Source organism: Hypanus sabinus, chromosome 1, assembly GCF_030144855.1.
Source record: "Hypanus sabinus isolate sHypSab1 chromosome 1, sHypSab1.hap1, whole genome shotgun sequence".
Taxonomy (NCBI): Eukaryota; Metazoa; Chordata; class Chondrichthyes; order Myliobatiformes; family Dasyatidae; genus Hypanus; species Hypanus sabinus.
The window spans coordinates 209,810,166-209,828,580 of NC_082706.1; the positions used below are offsets into that span (position 1 = coordinate 209,810,166).

Below are 18,415 nucleotides of genomic sequence, written 5' to 3' on the forward strand. Positions count from 1 at the left end.
TTTATCAGAACGGGGTTTATCGTCAGTGACGGTGTTTATCGGAACGGGGCTCATCGTCAGTGACTGTGTTTATTGGACTGGGGTTCATCGTCAGTGACGGTGTTTATCAGAACGGGGTTTATCGTCAGTGACGGTGTTTATCGGAACGGGGTTCATCGTCAGTGACGGTGTTTATCGGAACGGGGCTCATCGTCAGTGACGGTGTTTATCGGAACGGGGTTCATCGTCAGTGACGGTGTTTATTGGACTGGGGTTCATCGTCAGTGACTGTGTTTATCGGAACGGGGCTCATCATCAGTGACAGTGTTCATCGGAATGGGGTTCATCGTCAGTGACGGTGTTTATCAGAATGGGGCTCATCGTCAGTGACGGTGTTTATCAGAATGGGGTTCATCGTCAGTGACGGTGTTTATCGGAATGGGGTTCATCGTCAGTGACGGTGTTTATTAGAACGGGGCTCATCGTCAGTGACTGTGTTTATCGGAACGGGGCTCATCATCAGTGACAGTGTTCATCGGAATGGGGTTCATCGTCAGTGACGGTGTTTATCAGAATGGGGCTCATCGTCAGTGACGGTGTTTATCAGAATGGGGTTCATCGTCAGTGACGGTGTTTATCGGAATGGGGTTCATCGTCAGTGACGGTGTTTATCAGAATGGGGCTCATCGTCAGTGACGGTGTTTATCGGAATGGGGTTCATCGTCAGTGACGGTGTTTATCAGAATGGGGCTCATCGTCAGTGACTGTGTTTATCGGAACGGGGCTCATCATCAGTGACAGTGTTCATCGGAATGGGGTTCATCGTCAGTGACGGTGTTTATCAGAATGGGGCTCATCGTCAGTGACGGTGTTTATCAGAATGGGGTTCATCGTCAGTGACGGTGTTTATCGGAATGGGGTTCATCGTCAGTGACGGTGTTTATCAGAATGGGGCTCATCGTCAGTGACGGTGTTTATCGGAATGGGGTTCATCATCAGTGACAGTGTTCATCGGAATGGGGTTCATCGTCAGTGACTGTGTTTATCGGAACGGGGTTCATCGTCAGTGACGGTGTTTATCAGAACGGGGTTCATCGTCAGTGACGGTGTTTATCGGAACGGGGTTCATCGTCAGTGACGGTGTTTATTGGACTGGGGTTCATCGTCAGTGACGGTGTTTATCGGAATGGGGCTCATCGTCAGTGACGGTGTTTATCGGAACGGGGTTTATCGTCAGTGACGGTGTTTATCGGAACGGGGTTTATTGTCAGTGATGGTGTTTATCAAAATGGGATTCATCGTCAGTGACGGTGTTTATCAAAATGGGATTCATCGTCAGTGATGGTGTTTATCGGAATGGGGTTCATCGTCAGTGACGGTGTTTATCGGAACGGGGTTCATCGTCAGTGACGGTGTTTATCGGAACGGGGTTCATCATCAGTGATGGTGTTTATCAAAATGGGATTCATCGTCAGTGACGGTGTTTATCGGAATGGGGTTCATCGTCAGTGACTGTTTTATCGGAATTGGGTTCATCGACAGTGACGGTGTTTATCGGAACGGGGTTTATCGTCAGTGACGGTGTTTATCGGAATGGGGTTCATCGTCAGTGACTGTGTTTATCAAAATGGGATTCATCGTCAGTGACTGTTTTATTGGAATGGGGTTTATCGTCAGTGACGGTGTTTATCGGAACGGGGTTCATCGTCAGTGACTGTTTTATCAGAACGGGGTACATCGTCAGTGACGGTGTTTGTCGGAACGGGGTTCATCGTCAGTGATGTTGTTTATCGGAACGGGGTTTATTGTCAGTGACGGTGTTTATCGGAACGGGGTTCATCGTCAGTGACGGTGTTTATCGGAATGGGGTTCATCGTCAGTGACTGTGTTTATCGGAATGGGGTTCATCGTCAGTGACGGTGTTTATCGGAATGGAGTTCATCGTCAGTGACGGTGTTTATTGGACTGGGGTTCATCGTCAGTGACGGTGTTTATCAAAATGGGGTTCATCGTCAGTGACGGTGTTTATCGGAATGGGGTTCATCGTCAGTGACGGTGTTTATCAGAATGGGGTTCATTGTCAGTGACTGTTTTATCGGAATGGGGTTCATCGTCAGTGACTGTGTTTATCAGAATGGGGTTGATCGTCAGTGACGGTGTTCATCGGAACGGTGTTCATTGTCAGTGACTGTTTTATCGGAATGGGGTTCATCGTCAGTGACGGTGTTTATCGGAACGGGGTTCATCGTCAGTGACAGTGTTCATCGGAACGGGGTTCATCGTCAGTGACGGTGTTCATCGGAACGGGGTTCATTGTCAGTGACGGTGTTTATCGGAATGGGGTTTATCGTCAGTGACGGTGTTCATCGGAACGGGGTTCATTGTCAGTGACTGTTTTATCGGAACGGGGTTCATCGTCAGTGACAGTGTTCATCGGAACGGGGTTTATCGTCAGTGACGGTGTTTATCGGAACGGGGTTCATCGTCAGTGACGGTGTTTATCAGAATGGGGTTCATTGTCAGTGACTGTTTTATCGGAACGGGGTTCATCGTCAGTGACAGTGTTCATCGGAACGGGGTTTATCGTCAGTGACGGTGTTTATCGGAACGGGGTTCATCGTCAGTGACTGTTTTATCGGAATGGGGTTCATTGTCAGTGACTGTTTTATCGGAATGGGGTTCATGGTCAGTGAAGTTGTTTATCGGAACGGGGTTCATCGTCAGTGACGGTGTTTATCGGAATGGGGCTCATCGTCAGTGACGGTGTTTATCGGAATGGGGTTCATCGTCAGTGATGGTGTTCATCGGAATGGGGTTCATCGTCAGTGACGGTGTTTATCGGAATGGGGCTCATCGTCAGTGACGGTGTTTATCGGAATGGGGCTCATCGTCAGTGACGGTGTTCATCGGAACGGGGTTCATCGTCAGTGACGGTGTTTATCGGAATGGGGTTCATCGTCAGTGACGGTGTTTATCGGAATGGGGTGTATCGTCAGTGACGGTGTTTATCGGAATGGGGTTCATCGTCAGTGACTGTGTTTATAGGATCGGGGTTCATCGTCAGTGACTGTGTTTATAGGATCGGGGTTCATCGTCAGTGACTGTGTTTATCAGAATGGGGTTCATCGTCACTGACGGTGTTTATCAGATCGGGGTTCATCGTCAGTGACTGTGTTTATCGGAACGGGGTTCATCGTCAGTGACGGTGTTTATCGGAATGGGGCTCATCGTCAGTGACTGTGTTTATTGGACTGGGGTTCATCGTCAGTGACGGTGTTCATCGGAACGGGGCTCATCGTCAGTGACTGTGTTTATTGGACTGGGGTTCATCGTCAGTGACGGTGTTTATCAGAACGGGGTTTATCGTCAGTGACTGTGTTTATCGGAATGGGGCTCATCGTCAGTGACTGTGTTTATTGGACTGGGGTTCATCGTCAGTGACGGTGTTTATCGGAATGGGGCTCATCGTCAGTGACGGTGTTTATCGGAATGGGGCTCATCGTCAGTGACGGTGTTCATCGGAACGGGGTTCATCGTCAGTGACTGTTTTATCGGAATGGGGTTCATTGTCAGTGACTGTTTTATCGGAATGGGGTTCATGGTCAGTGAAGGTGTTTATCGGAACGGGGTTCATCGTCAGTGACGGTGTTTATCGGAATGGGGTTCATCGTCAGTGACGGTGTTTATCAGAACGGGGTTTATCGTCAGTGACGGTGTTTATCGGAACGGGGCTCATCGTCAGTGACTGTGTTTATTGGACTGGGGTTCATCGTCAGTGACGGTGTTTATCAGAACGGGGTTTATCGTCAGTGACGGTGTTTATCGGAACGGGGTTCATCGTCAGTGACGGTGTTTATCGGAACGGGGCTCATCGTCAGTGACTGTGTTTATTGGACTGGGGCTCATCGTCAGTGACGGTGTTTATCGGAATGGGGTTCATCGTCAGTGACGGTGTTCATCGGAACGGGGTTCATCGTCAGTGACTGTGTTTATCGGAATGGGGCTCATCGTCAGTGACTGTGTTTATCGGAATGGGGTGTATCGTCAGTGACTGTGTTTATCGGAACGGGGTTCATCGTCAGTGACGGTGTTTATCGGAATGGGGTTCATCGTCTGTGACTGTGTTCATCGGAATGGGGTTCATCGTCAGTGACGGTGTTTATCAGAATGGGGTTCATCGTCTGTGACTGTGTTCATCGGAACTGGGTTCATCGTCAGTGACGGTGTTCATCGGAACGGGGCTCATCGTCACTGATGGTGTTTATCGGAACGGGGTTCATCGTCAGTGACGGTGTTTATTGGAACGGGGTTCATCGTCAGTGACGGTGTTTATTGGAACAGGGTTCATCGTCAGTGACGGTGTTTATCGGAACGGGGCTCATCGTCAGTGACGGTGTTTATCGGAACGGGGTTTATCGTCAGTGACGGTGTTTATCGGAACGGGGTTTATCGTCAGTGACGGTGTTTATCGGAACGGGGTTCATCGTCAGTGACGGTGTTTATCGGAACGGGGTTTATCGTCAGTGACGGTGTTTATTGGAACGGGGTTTATTGTCAGTGACGGTGTTTATCGGAACGGGGTTCATCATCAGTGACGGTGTTTATTGGAATGGGGTTCATCATCAGTGACTGTTTTATCGGAATGGGGTTCATCGTCAGTGACTGTGTTTATCAAAATGGGATTCATCGTCAGTGACTGTTTTATTGGAATGGGGTTCATCATCAGTGACGGTGTTTATCAGAATGGGGTTTAGCGTCAGTGACGGTGTTTATCGGAACGGGGTTCATCGTCAGTGACTGTTTTATCAGAATGGGGTTCATCGTCAGTGACTGTTTTATCGGAACGGGGTACATCGTCAGTGACGGTGTTTGTCGGAACGGGGTTCATCGTCAGTGAGGTTGTTTATCGGAACGGGGTTTATTGTCAGTGACGGTGTTTATCGGAACAGGGTTCATCGTCAGTGACAGTGTTTATCGGAACGAGGTTCATCGTCAGTGACGGGGTTCATCGTCAGTGACGGTGTTCATTGGAACAGGGTTCGTCGTCAGTGACGGTGTTCATCGGAACGGGGTGTATCGTCAGTGACGGTGTTCATCGGAACGGGGTTCATCGTCAGTGACTGTTTTATCGGAATGGGGTTCATCGTCAGTGACGGTGTTTATCGGAATGGGGTTTATCGTCAGTGACGGTGTTTATCGGAACGGGGTTCATCGTCAGTGACTGTGTTCATCGGAACGGGGTTCATCGTCAGTGACGGTGTTCATCGGAACGGGGTTTATTGTCAGTGACGGTGTTTATCGGAACAGGGTTCATCGTCAGTGACGGTGTTTATCGGAACGAGGTTCATCGTCAGTGACGGGGTTCATCGTCAGTGACGGTGTTCATCGGAACGGGGTTCGTCGTCAGTGACGGTGTTCATCGGAACGGGGTGTATCGTCAGTGACGGTGTTCATCGGAACGGGGTTCATCGTCAGTGACTGTTTTATCGGAATGGGGTTTATCGTCAGTGACGGTGTTTATCGGAACGGGGTTCATCGTCTGTGACTGTGTTCATCGGAACGGGGTTCATCGTCAGTGATGGTGTTCATCGGAATGGGGTTCATCGTCAGTGACGGTGTTTATCGGAATGGGGTTTATCGCCAGTGACGGTGTTTATCAGAACGGGGTTCATCGTCAGTGACTGTTTTATCGGAATGGGGTTCATTGTCAGTGACTGTTTTATCGGAATGGGGTTCATCGTCAGTGACGGTGTTTATCGGAACGGGGTTCATCGTGAGTGACCGTGTTTATCGGAACGGGGTTCATCGTCAGTGACAGTGTTTATTGGACTGGGGTTCATCGTCAGTGACGGTGTTTATCAGAATGGGGTTCATCGTCAGTGACGGTGTTTATCAGAATGGGGTTCATCGTCAGTGACGGTGTTTATCGGAACGGGGTTCATCGTCAGTGACTGTGTTTATCGGAATGGGGTTCATCGTCAGTGACGGTGTTTATCGGAACGGGGTTTATCGTCAGTGACGGTGTTTATCAGAACGGGGTTCATCGTCAGTGACGGTGTTTATCGGAACGGGGTTTATCGTCAGTGACGGTGTTTATTGGAACGGGGTTTATTGTCAGTGACGGTGTTTATCGGAACGGGGTTCATCATCAGTGACGGTGTTTATTGGAATGGGGTTCATCATCAGTGACTGTTTTATCGGAATGGGGTTCATCGTCAGTGACTGTGTTTATCAAAATGGGATTCATCGTCAGTGACTGTTTTATTGGACTGGGGTTCATCGTCAGTGACGGTGTTTATCAGAACGGGGTTCATCGTCAGTGACGGTGTTTATCGGAACGGGGTTCATCGTCAGTGACAGTGTTCATCGGAATGGGGTTCATCGTCAGTGACTGTGTTTATCGGAACGGGGTTCATCGTCAGTGACGGTGTTCATCGGAACGGGGTTCATCGTCAGTGACAGTGTTCATCGGAATGGGGTTCATCGTCAGTGACTGTGTTTATCGGAACGGGGTTCATCGTCAGTGACAGTGTTCATCGGAATGGGGTTCATCGTCAGTGACTGTGTTTATCGGAACGGGGTTCATCGTCAGTGACAGTGTTTATCGGAATGGGGTTCATCGTCAGTGATGGTGTTTATCGGAACGGGGTTCATCGTCAGTGACAGTGTTTATCGGAATGGGGTTCATCGTCAGTGACAGTGTTCATCGGAATGGGGTTCATCGTCAGTGACGGTGTTTATCGGAACGGGGCTCATCGTCAGTGACGGTGTTTATCGGAACGGGGTTCATCGTCAGTGACAGTGTTCATCGGAATGGGGTTCATCGTCAGTGACAGTGTTCATCGGAACGGGGTTCATCGTCAGTGACTGTGTTTATCGGAATGGGGCTCATCGTCAGTGACGGTGTTTATCGGAACGGGGTTCATCGTCAGTGACGGTGTTTATCGGAACGGGGTTCATCGTCAGTGACGGTGTTCATCGGAATGGGGCTCATCGTCAGTGACAGTGTTTATTGGACTGGGGTTCATCGTCAGTGACTGTTTTATCGGAATTGGGTTCATCGTCAGTGACGGTGTTTATTGGACTGGGGTTCATCGTCAGTGACGGTGTTTATCGGAACGGGGTTCATCGTCAGTGACAGTGTTCATCGGAATGGGGTTCATCGTCAGTGACTGTGTTTATCGGACTGGGGTTCATCGTCAGTGACGGTGTTTATCGGAACGGGGTTCATCGTCAGTGACAGTGTTCATCGGAATGGGGTTCATCGTCAGTGACGGTGTTTATTGGACTGGGGTTCATCGTCAGTGACGGTGTTTATCGGAACGGGGTTTATCGTCAGTGACGGTGTTTATTGGACTGGGGTTCATCGTCAGTGACGGTGTTTATCGGAACGGGGTTCATCGTCAGTGACAGTGTTCATCGGAATGGGGTTCATCGTCAGTGACTGTGTTTATCGGAACGGGGTTCATCGTCAGTGACAGTGTTTATCGGAACGGGGTTTATCGTCACTGACGGTGTTTATTGGACTGGGGTTCATCGTCAGTGACAGTGTTCATCAGAATGGGGTTCATCGTCAGTGACAGTGTTTATTGGACTGGGGTTCATCGTCACTGACGGTGTTTATTGGACTGGGGTTCATCGTCAGTGACAGTGTTCATCGGAACGGGGTTCATCGTCACTGACGGTGTTTATCGGAATGGGGTTCATCGTCAGTGACTGTTTTATCGGAATTGGGTTCATCGTCAGTGACGGTGTTTATCGGAACGGGGTTCATCGTCAGTGACAGTGTTCATCGGAATGGGGTTCATCGTCAGTGACTGTGTTTATCGGACTGGGGTTCATCGTCAGTGACGGTGTTTATCGGAACGGGGTTTATCGTCAGTGACTGTGTTTATCGGAACGGGGTTCATCGTCAGTGACAGTGTTCATCGGAATGGGGTTCATCGTCAGTGACTGTGTTTATCGGAACGGGGTTCATCGTCAGTGACAGTGTTTATCGGAATGGGGTTCATCGTCAGTGACGGTGTTTATCGGAACGGGGTTCATCGTCAGTGACAGTGTTCATCGGAATGGGGTTCATCGTCAGTGACTGTGTTTATCGGAACGGGGTTCATCGTCAGTGACAGTGTTTATCGGAACGGGGTTTATCGTCACTGACGGTGTTTATTGGACTGGGGTTCATCGTCAGTGACAGTGTTCATCGGAATGGGGTTCATCGTCAGTGACAGTGTTTATCGGAATGGGGTTCATCGTCAGTGACGGTGTTTATCGGAACGGGGTTCATCGTCAGTGACAGTGTTTATCGGAATGGGGTTCATCGTCAGTGACAGTGTTCATCGGAATGGGGTTCATCGTCAGTGACGGTGTTTATCGGAACGGGGCTCATCGTCAGTGACGGTGTTTATCGGAACGGGGTTCATCGTCAGTGACAGTGTTCATCGGAATGGGGTTCATCGTCAGTGACAGTGTTCATCGGAACGGGGTTCATCGTCAGTGACTGTGTTTATCGGAATGGGGCTCATCGTCAGTGACGGTGTTTATCGGAACGGGGTTCATCGTCAGTGACGGTGTTTATCGGAACGGGGTTCATCGTCAGTGACGGTGTTCATCGGAATGGGGCTCATCGTCAGTGACAGTGTTTATTGGACTGGGGTTCATCGTCAGTGACTGTTTTATCGGAATTGGGTTCATCGTCAGTGACGGTGTTTATTGGACTGGGGTTCATCGTCAGTGACTGTGTTCATCGGAATGGGGTTCATCGTCAGTGACGGTGTTTGTCGGAATGGGGTTTATTGTCAGTGACGGTGTTTATCGGTATGTGGTTTATCGTCAGTGACTGTGTTTATCGGAATTGGGTTCATCGTCAGTGACTGTGTTTATCGGACTGGGGTTCATCGTCAGTGACGGTGTTTATCGGAACGGGGTTCATCGTCAGTGACAGTGTTCATCGGAATGGGGTTCATCGTCAGTGACTGTGTTTATCGGACTGGGGTTCATCGTCAGTGACGGTGTTTATCGGAACGGGGTTCATCGTCAGTGACAGTGTTCATCGGAATGGGGTTCATCGTCAGTGACGGTGTTTATTGGACTGGGGTTCATCGTCAGTGACGGTGTTTATCGGAACGGGGTTTATCGTCAGTGACGGTGTTTATTGGACTGGGGTTCATCGTCAGTGACGGTGTTTATCGGAACGGGGTTCATCGTCAGTGACAGTGTTCATCGGAATGGGGTTCATCGTCAGTGACTGTGTTTATCGGAACGGGGTTCATCGTCAGTGACAGTGTTTATCGGAACGGGGTTTATCGTCACTGACGGTGTTTATTGGACTGGGGTTCATCGTCAGTGACAGTGTTCATCGGAATGGGGTTCATCGTCAGTGACAGTGTTTATTGGACTGGGGTTCATCGTCACTGACGGTGTTTATTGGACTGGGGTTCATCGTCAGTGACAGTGTTCATCGGAACGGGGTTCATCGTCACTGACGGTGTTTATCGGAATGGGGTTCATCGTCAGTGACTGTTTTATCGGAATTGGGTTCATCGTCAGTGACGGTGTTTATCGGAACGGGGTTCATCGTCAGTGACAGTGTTCATCGGAATGGGGTTCATCGTCAGTGACTGTGTTTATCGGACTGGGGTTCATCGTCAGTGACGGTGTTTATCGGAACGGGGCTCATCGTCACTGACGGTGTTTATTGGACTGGGGTTCATTGTCAGTGACTGTTTTATCGGAACGGGGTTCATCGTCAGTGACAGTGTTCATCGGAATGGGGTTCATCGTCAGTGACGGTGTTTATCGGAACGGGGTTCATCGTCAGTGACAGTGTTCATCGGAATGGGGTTCATCGTCAGTGACTGTGTTTATCGGACTGGGGTTCATCGTCAGTGACGGTGTTTATCGGAACGGGGTTCATCGTCAGTGACAGTGTTCATCGGAATGGGGTTCATCGTCAGTGACGGTGTTTATTGGACTGGGGTTCATCGTCAGTGACGGTGTTTATCGGAACGGGGTTTATCGTCAGTGACGGTGTTTATTGGACTGGGGTTCATCGTCAGTGACGGTGTTTATCGGAACGGGGTTCATCGTCAGTGACGGTGTTTATCGGAACGGGGTTCATCGTCAGTGACGGTGTTTATTGGACTGGGGTTCATCGTCAGTGACGGTGTTTATCGGAACGGGGTTTATCATCAGTGACTGTGTTTATCGGAATGGGGTTCATCGTCAGTGACAGTGTTCATCGGAATGGGGTTCATCGTCAGTGACGGTGTTTATCGGAATGGGGTTCATCGTCAGTGATGGTGTTTATCAGAATGGGGTTTATCGTCAGTGATGGTGTTTATTGGACTGGGGTTCATCGTCAGTGACGGTGTTTATCAGAATGGGGTTCATCGTCAGTGACGGTGTTTATCAGAATGGGGTTCATCGTCACTGACGGTGTTTATCGGAATGGGGTTCATCGTCAGTGATGGTGTTTATCAGAATGGGGTTCATTGTCAGTGACTGTTTTATCGGAATGGGGTTTATCGTCAGTGACTGTGTTTATCGGAACGGGGTTTATCGTCAGTGACGGTGTTTATCGGAACGGGGTTTATCGTCAGTGACTGTGTTTATCAGAACGGGGTTCATCGTCAGTGACGGTGTTTATAGGATCGGGGTTTATCGTCAGTGACTGTGTTTATCAGAACGGGGTTTATCGTCAGTGACTGTGTTTATCGGAACGGGGCTCATCGTCAGTGACGGTGTTTATAGGATCGGGGTTTATCGTCAGTGACTGTGTTTATCAGAACGGGGTTTATCGTCAGTGACTGTGTTTATCGGAACGGGGTTTATCGTCAGTGACGCTGTTTATCGGAACAGGGTTCATCGTCAGTGATGGTGTTTATTGGAATGGGGTTCATCGTCAGTGACGGTGTTTATCGGAACGGGGCTCATCGTCAGTGACGGTGTTTATCAGAGCGGGGTTCATCGTCAGTGACGGTGTTTATCGGAACGGGGTTCATCGTCAGTGACGGTGTTTATCGGAACGGGGCTCATCGTCAGTGACGGTGTTTATTGGACTGGGGTTCATCGTCAGTTACGGTGTTTATTGGAACAGGGTTTATCGTCAGTGATTGTTTTATCGGAACGGGGTTCATCGTCAGTGACTGTGTTTATCAGAATGGGGTTTATTGTCAGTGACTGTTTTATCGGAATGGGGTTTATCGCCAGTGACGGTGTTTATCGGAACGGGGTTCATCGTCAGTGACAGTGTTTATCGGAACGGGGTTCATCGTCAGTGACGGTGTTTATCAGAATGGGGTTCATCGTCAGTGACTGTTTTATCGGAATGGGGCTCATCGTCAGTGACGGTGTTTATCGGAACGGGGTTTATCGTCAGTGATGGTGTTTATCGGAATGGGGTTCATCGTCAGTGACGGTGTTTATCAGAACGGGGTTTATCATCAGTGACGGTGTTTATCGGAACGGGGTTCATCGTCAGTGACGGTGTTTATCAGAATGGGGTTCATCATCAGTGACTGTGTTTATCGGAATGGGGTTTATCGTCAGTGATGGTGTTTATCAGAATGGGGTTCATCGTCAGTGACGGTGTTTATCAGAATGGGGTTTATTGTCAGTGACTGTTTTATCGGAATGGTGTTTATCGCCAGTGACGGTGTTTATCGGAACGGGGTTCATCGTCAGTGACGGTGTTTATCAGAATGGGGTTTATTGTCAGTGACTGTTTTATCGGAATGGGGTTTATCGTCACTGACGGTGTTTATCGGAACGGGGTTCATCGTCAGTGACGGTGTTTATCAGAATGGGGTTTATTGTCAGTGACTGTTTTATCGGAATGGGGTTTATCGCCAGTGACGGTGTTTATCGGAACGGGGTTCATCGTCAGTGACAGTGTTTATCGGAACGGGGTTCATCGTCAGTGACGGTGTTTATCAGAATGGGGTTCATCGTCAGTGACTGTTTTATCGGAATGGGGTTTATCGTCAGTGACGGTGTTTATCGGAATGGGGTTCATCGCCAGTGACGGTGTTTATCGGAACGGGGTTCATTGTCAGTGATGGTGTTTATTGGACTGGGGTTCATCGTCAGTGACGGTGTTTATCGGAACGGGGTTTATCGTCAGTGACTGTGTTCATCGGAATGGGGTTCATCGCCAGTGACGGTGTTTATCGGAACGGGGTTCATCGTCAGTGACGGTGTTTATCGGAACGGGGTTCATTGTCAGTGATGGTGTTTATCAGAATGGGGTTCATCGTCAGTGATGGTGTTTATCAGAATGGGGTTCATCGTCACTGACGGTGTTTATCGGAACGGGGTTCATCGTCACTGACGGTGTTTATCAGAATGGGGTTCATCGTCAGTGACGGTGTTTATCAGAATGGGGTTCATCGTCAGTGACGGTGTTTATCAGAATGGGGTTCATCGTCAGTGACGGTGTTTATCAGAACGGGGTTCATCGTCACTGACGGTGTTTATCAGAACGGGGTTCATCGTCAGTGACAGTGTTCATCGGAATGGGGTTCATCGTCACTGACGGTGTTTATCGGAACGGGGTTCATCGTCAGTGACGGTGTTTATCGGAACGGGGTTCATCGTCAGTGACAGTGTTCATCGGAATGGGGTTCATCGTCACTGACGGTGTTTATCAGAATGGAGTTCATCGTCAGTGACTGTGTTTATTGGAACGGGGTTTATTGTCAGTGACTGTGTTTATCAGAATGGGGTTCATCGTCAGTGACGGTGTTTATCGGAACGGGGCTCATCGTCAGTGACGGTGTTTATCGGAATGGGGTTCATCATCAGTGACTGTGTTTATTGGAATGGGGTTCATCGTCAGTGACTGTGTTTATCAGAACGGGGTTCATCGTCAGTGACGGTGTTTATCAGAACGGGGCTCATCGTCAGTGACGGTGTTTATCAGAACGGGGTTCATCGTCAGTGACGGTGTTTATCAGAATGGGGTTCATCGTCAGTGACTGTGTTTATTGGAATGGTGTTCATCATCACTGATGTACATGTGGTGAAATTTGATGTTATGCATCAATCCAGTTCTGTTTTCCATCAATGGAGTAAGTTTTTTCTCCTCTGCTTCTTTTTCTATTAAACATTCTAGCGTTTGGATTAATTGATCTTATTTGGAGATACCATAGTAACAGCACCTTCCGGCCCACCCAGTCTCTGTCACCCAATTACCCCCATGTGCTAATTCAGTTATTACCCCTCAGCCATCAGGCTCTTGATGCGGGGGGATAACTTCACTCGCCCCACCACTGAACTTTCCCCACAACCCGGACTCTTTCAAGGACCCTTCATCTCATGTTTTCGATATTCATTGCTTACAGGCCTTCTGCTGGTCGGGGGCGACCCTGGGGGTGGCATCCCAGTTGTCCACGTGAGACGTAAGCCATCATGTAAACCAGGGCACCACGATACGGAGAGCAAGCATGTTTTCTGAACATGAGGAGGACTACCTTCAGCCGGGGAGTGGTGAGTCTGTGGAATTCGTTGCCTCAGGCAGCTGCGGAGGCCAAGTCATTGGATGTATTTGAGGCAGAAACTGACAGATTCTTGATTAGTCGGGGCATGGAAGGATTCGGGGGGAAGGCAGGAGACTGGTGAGATTGAGGGAAAATGGATCAGCCATTATGAAATGGTGGAGCAGACTCATTGGCCCAATGGCCTAATTCTGCTCCTATGTCTTATGATTTTATTCTCCTGCCATCTCCCCAGATCCTTTTTACCCTGACTAATCAAGAACCTATTAACCTCTGCTTTAAATATACTCTATCAATTGACCTCCACAGCCGTCTGTGGCAATGAATTTCACAGATTCACCCCCCCCAGCTATTTATTTATTCAGAGTGATAGCACTGCCCAGCAACTCACTGATTTAATCCTAACCTAATCACAAGACAATTTACATTCTCCATTTAACCTACATACCAGTTCATTTTGGACTGTGAGAGGAAACGCACACGCACACGGGAAGGAACATACAAACTTGCATACAGAGGACGTCACAATTGAACTCTGACCCCTGAGCTGCAATCGCATCACGGAAGCCACTACACCGCCGTGTGGCCCAAAAACTTCCATGGCTAAAGAAATTCCTCCTCATCTCTGTTCAGAACGGATGCTCGTCTATTCTGAGGCTGTGTCCTCTGGTCCTAGACTCCCCCACCACAGGAAACATCCTCTCCACATCCACTCAAAAGGATATTTAAAGTTCAAAGTAATATTTATTATCAAAGTACATTGGACCCAACATATTGATATGAAGGCACACCAGTGGCTCTACTTCATTAGGAACTTGAGGAGATTTGGTACATCACCAAAGATGTACTGTGGAGAGCATCCTAACAGATTGCATCACCGTCTGGTACTGATGGGGGAGCCACTATACAGGATGAGAAAAACTTGTAAGCTCAGTCTCCATCTTAGACACCAGCCTCTCCAGCATCAAGAACACCTTCAGAAGGTGATGCCTCAAAAATATGACATCCATCATTAAGGTCCCCCATCACCCAGGACCTGTCCTCTTCTCATTGCTACCAACCGGGAGGAGGTACAGAAGCCTGAAGACACACACTCAACTTCTCCCCCTCCAACGGCAGATTTCTGAATGGTGTGAATACCACCTCACAATCTTTAATTTAATTTTTATATACTGTGTAGTAGATTTCGTCTTATAGTTTAGAGTATATTTTATGAATGGCACTGTACCGCTGCCACAACACAGCAAATTTCACGGCCTATTGTCTGTCAATGATAACAAGCCTGATTCTGATTATGTTCTATGTTTTGAATCTATATCATCAGCTTTGTTTTTTTAATAGCTTCATTTTCTTCAGGTTCTCTACAAAATATTGTTGTACCTTTGTCCGTGTTTGTGAAACGAAGCTAAGTTTCTGAGATTCAAGGTGATTGGAATCCCATTGTACCTCTTTCATATTTCAGCTCTGGCGGTTGGCCTCAGCGTGTGGGGCGTGTGTGGAAAAGCAAAGTTCCAGAAAGGAGGAGTGTACCACATCCCTGTGGAGCATGAGAGTTGGGAAGATATTCGGGAAAATATCCTGAATTATGACGAGGAGGGAGGTGGAGAACAAGACCAGGTATTCACACAAAATACTGGAGAAACTCAGCAGGTCAGGCAGCATCTATGGAAATGAATAAGCAGTGGATGTTTCAGGCCGAGACCATTTATCGGGACTGGAAAGGAAGGGGGAAGGAGTGAGGGTAAGAAGGTGGGAGGGTGGAAGGGAGACAAGCTGGAAGGTGATAGGTAAAGCCAAGTGGGTCAGGTGCAGTTACTCCCGATTCCAATGTACTCCAGCTTTAGAACATCATACACAAGTGACATCACATTTCATAACATAACATTTGCTTTATAAAAGAACTCCCCATGGAAGTGGTTTTATATTTTATAATGTATTTATTTAGCGATATGTTGCAGTGTAGGCCCTTCCTGCCACACCGCCCCAGCAACCCCCAACAACCCTCACCTGATCAAGGGATCAAAGGACGATTTACAATGACCCATTAACCCACCAACTCGTACGTCTTTGGAATGTGGGAGGGATGCAGAGCGCCAGGGAAAACCCACACGGTCACGGGGAGAACAGAGAGCGCCAGAATTGAACTCTGAACTCCAGGCGCCCCAAGCTGTAATAGAGTCACACTAACTGCTGTGCTACCTGCCAACCTGCACGTCTTTGGACTGTGGGAGGAAACTGGAGCACCCGGAGGAAACCCACTCGGTCGCGGGGAGAACGTACAAACTCCTCACAGACAGCGGCAGGAATTTTTAGGAGGGTTGAGTGCCTTTGCTCCTTGGTATTTATAGTCCAGTTCAGCTGATAGGTTTTAACATTCATTAATGTGCTGAAAGCAACAATCTTTAAAATTTATTTTTAATTATTTAGAAATACAGGGCCCTTGTGGCTCAACGAGCCCGTGCCGTTCAATTACACCCATGTGACCAGTTAACCAACTAACCGGTGCATCTTTGGACTGTGGGAGGAAACTGGAGCACCCGGAGGAAACCCACTTGGTCGCGGGGAGAACGTACAAACTCCTCACAGACAGCGGTGGGAACTGAAACGTGATCGACGGTGCAGTGAAGTGTTACACTACCGTGCTGACCACGTCAAATCTGCCAAAAAGCAGACACTGCGCCTTCCGCAGAGTCGTAATTACGGACCCATCTCACCGCCACCCTTTCCTACGGTTTCTTCCCGCATTCTGAAGCTGTAGGCCTTATGGTGGGAGCGAGGGGTAAAATGAGGAGAGTTTGACAGCTCTGCACTCGCTGGAGTTTAGAAAAATGAGGGAGGATCGCATTGAAACAGATTGAATATTGAAAAGCCTCAATGGAGTGAATGTGGAGAGGACATTTCCTATAGTCAGGGTGTCTGATTCAGGGCACAGCCTCAGAAAGAGGGACATCCATTTAGAACAAAAATGAGGAGAAGTTTCTTTAGCCAGTAGTTCTGGAGTTCATTGTCACAGTCAGCTTGGAGACCTTGTCATCTGCTACATTTAAAGTGGAGGTAGATAGGGTCTTGATTAGTATGCGAGGGGGGTCAAAAGTTACGGGAAGGAGGCAGGAGAATGGGATTGAGAGTGATAATAAATCAACCATGATAGAATGGTAGAGCAGACTCGATGGGCTGAATGGGCTAATTCTGCTCCTATGTCCTAAGTCATATGATCTAGGGTTAGTCCTCAGTCTGTGTTGGTCATTGACAGTTAACGACACAATTCATTGTTTAATTCAACGTACATGTGACCAATCAAGCTAATCTTTAATTGAATTAATGAAACTTTTAATCGTTTTTAGAATGGCTATGACATCAGTGAACTGAAGAAGCCTCTACGTGCGAGTCTGTCACAGTCTTCGTCAACAACATCTGCCCCTCTGGTAAAGGGCTTCGCTGATTCTCAGGAAGAGGGGCAACTCAGCTCAAGAACTCACACAAATGTCATTTTTTCTGAACCTCTTCAATATGGTGTCCCAGACTTCAAAAGCTACGTGTCCCAGATTATCTGGGATGCGGATAATGACCTGCGGGCGCTTCCGGAGGACACCGTGCACATTTACTGCTTCGAAGGGCAGGGCTCGCTGGCGGGGAGCCTGACCACTGTGAACACATCAAACTTTGAGGAAGACTTTGGTTCAGAATGTCTCAGCGACTGGGGCACAAAATTCTACAAACTGCAAGAACTCTGCTCCCAAAAGCAGAACAACGGTCTGTAGCAACGGAAAGATTGCGTAGGATTGCTAGGTCATTTTGAAAACTCTGTGAGAAACCACCGGCAAAATAATGTGGTGATCTCATTTGAAAAAGTCTGTTTAAATAATCAAAGGAATGAAATTTTTTTTAAAAAAAGAACTACAGATGTTGGAAGCCTGGGATTAAAACAGAACATTCTGGAAGGAGGTCTTGGCAGCACAGGATAAATGTTCCAGTTCAAAGACCACTCATTAGAATAAACACTCTCAAACTTCAATGTAAATGTATGTACAGGTCACCACATACTACCCTGAGATTCATTTTCTTGCAGGCATTCACAGTAAATGCAAAAAATGCAATATGACCATACGACATAGGAGCAGAATTAGGTCATTCGGCCCATTGAGTCTGCTCCACCATTCCATCATGGCTGATCCAATTCCCTCTCAACCCCAATCTCCTGCTTTCTCCTCAAAACCTTTGACACCTGGGCTAATCAAAACCTATCAACCTCCGTACATACACCCAAAGACTTGGCCTCCACAGCTGTCTGTGGCAAAGAATTTCACAGACTCACCACCCTCTGGTTAAAGAAATTCCTCTTCATCTCTATACTAAATGGACGTCCTCTATTCTGATGCTGTGCCCTCTGTTCCTAGACTCTCCCACCGTAGGAAACATCCTCTCCACATGCAGACCACTGACAACAGGGTGGACGACATTTAAGACAAGTTTGGTTAAGTGCATGGACAAGAGGCACGGAAGGCTATGGTCCAGGTGCAGGTCAATGGGACTGGGCAGAATAACAGTTCAGCATGGACTAGATGGGCTGAAGGGCCTGTTTCTGTGCTGTGACTCTGTGGCATGAAGCTCTTACAATAAATACAAGAGATTCTGCAGAATCTGGAAACCCAGAACAACCCACACACAGTGCTGGAGGAACTCAGCAGGTCAAAATTCAAAACTGTCAGTCAATACGGATATGTCACCATATACAACCCTGACAGTCAGTTTTGTGCAGGCAACAAAGGAACCCAATGAAAAACTACACACAAAGACTGACAGACAACCCTTGGACCTCCTCTCCTCTTGACTGCTAACTGCGGATGTGACACTGGCCATTTTGAAATGTCCGCTTCCTTTACTCGCCCTAAGCCAGTCTGATGCAGAACATGTAGTAACATGCTTTAACATGTAGTAACATG

General features: G+C 48.1%; 1 protein-coding gene across 1 annotated transcript in view; it reads left to right on the top strand.

The window, feature by feature from the left end:
* si:dkey-22o22.2 (neural-cadherin) overlaps positions 1-17,322 on the top strand; it is a 309,750-nt gene extending 292,428 nt beyond the window's left edge. The window contains exons 33-34 of the mRNA XM_059994111.1: positions 14,935-15,089; positions 16,817-17,322. Of these exons, the coding sequence (XP_059850094.1) occupies positions 14,935-15,089; positions 16,817-17,233 (572 nt within the window). The 3' untranslated portion in view covers positions 17,234-17,322. The remainder of the gene's footprint in view (positions 1-14,934; positions 15,090-16,816) is intronic.
* Positions 17,323-18,415: the final 1,093 nt, after the last annotated feature.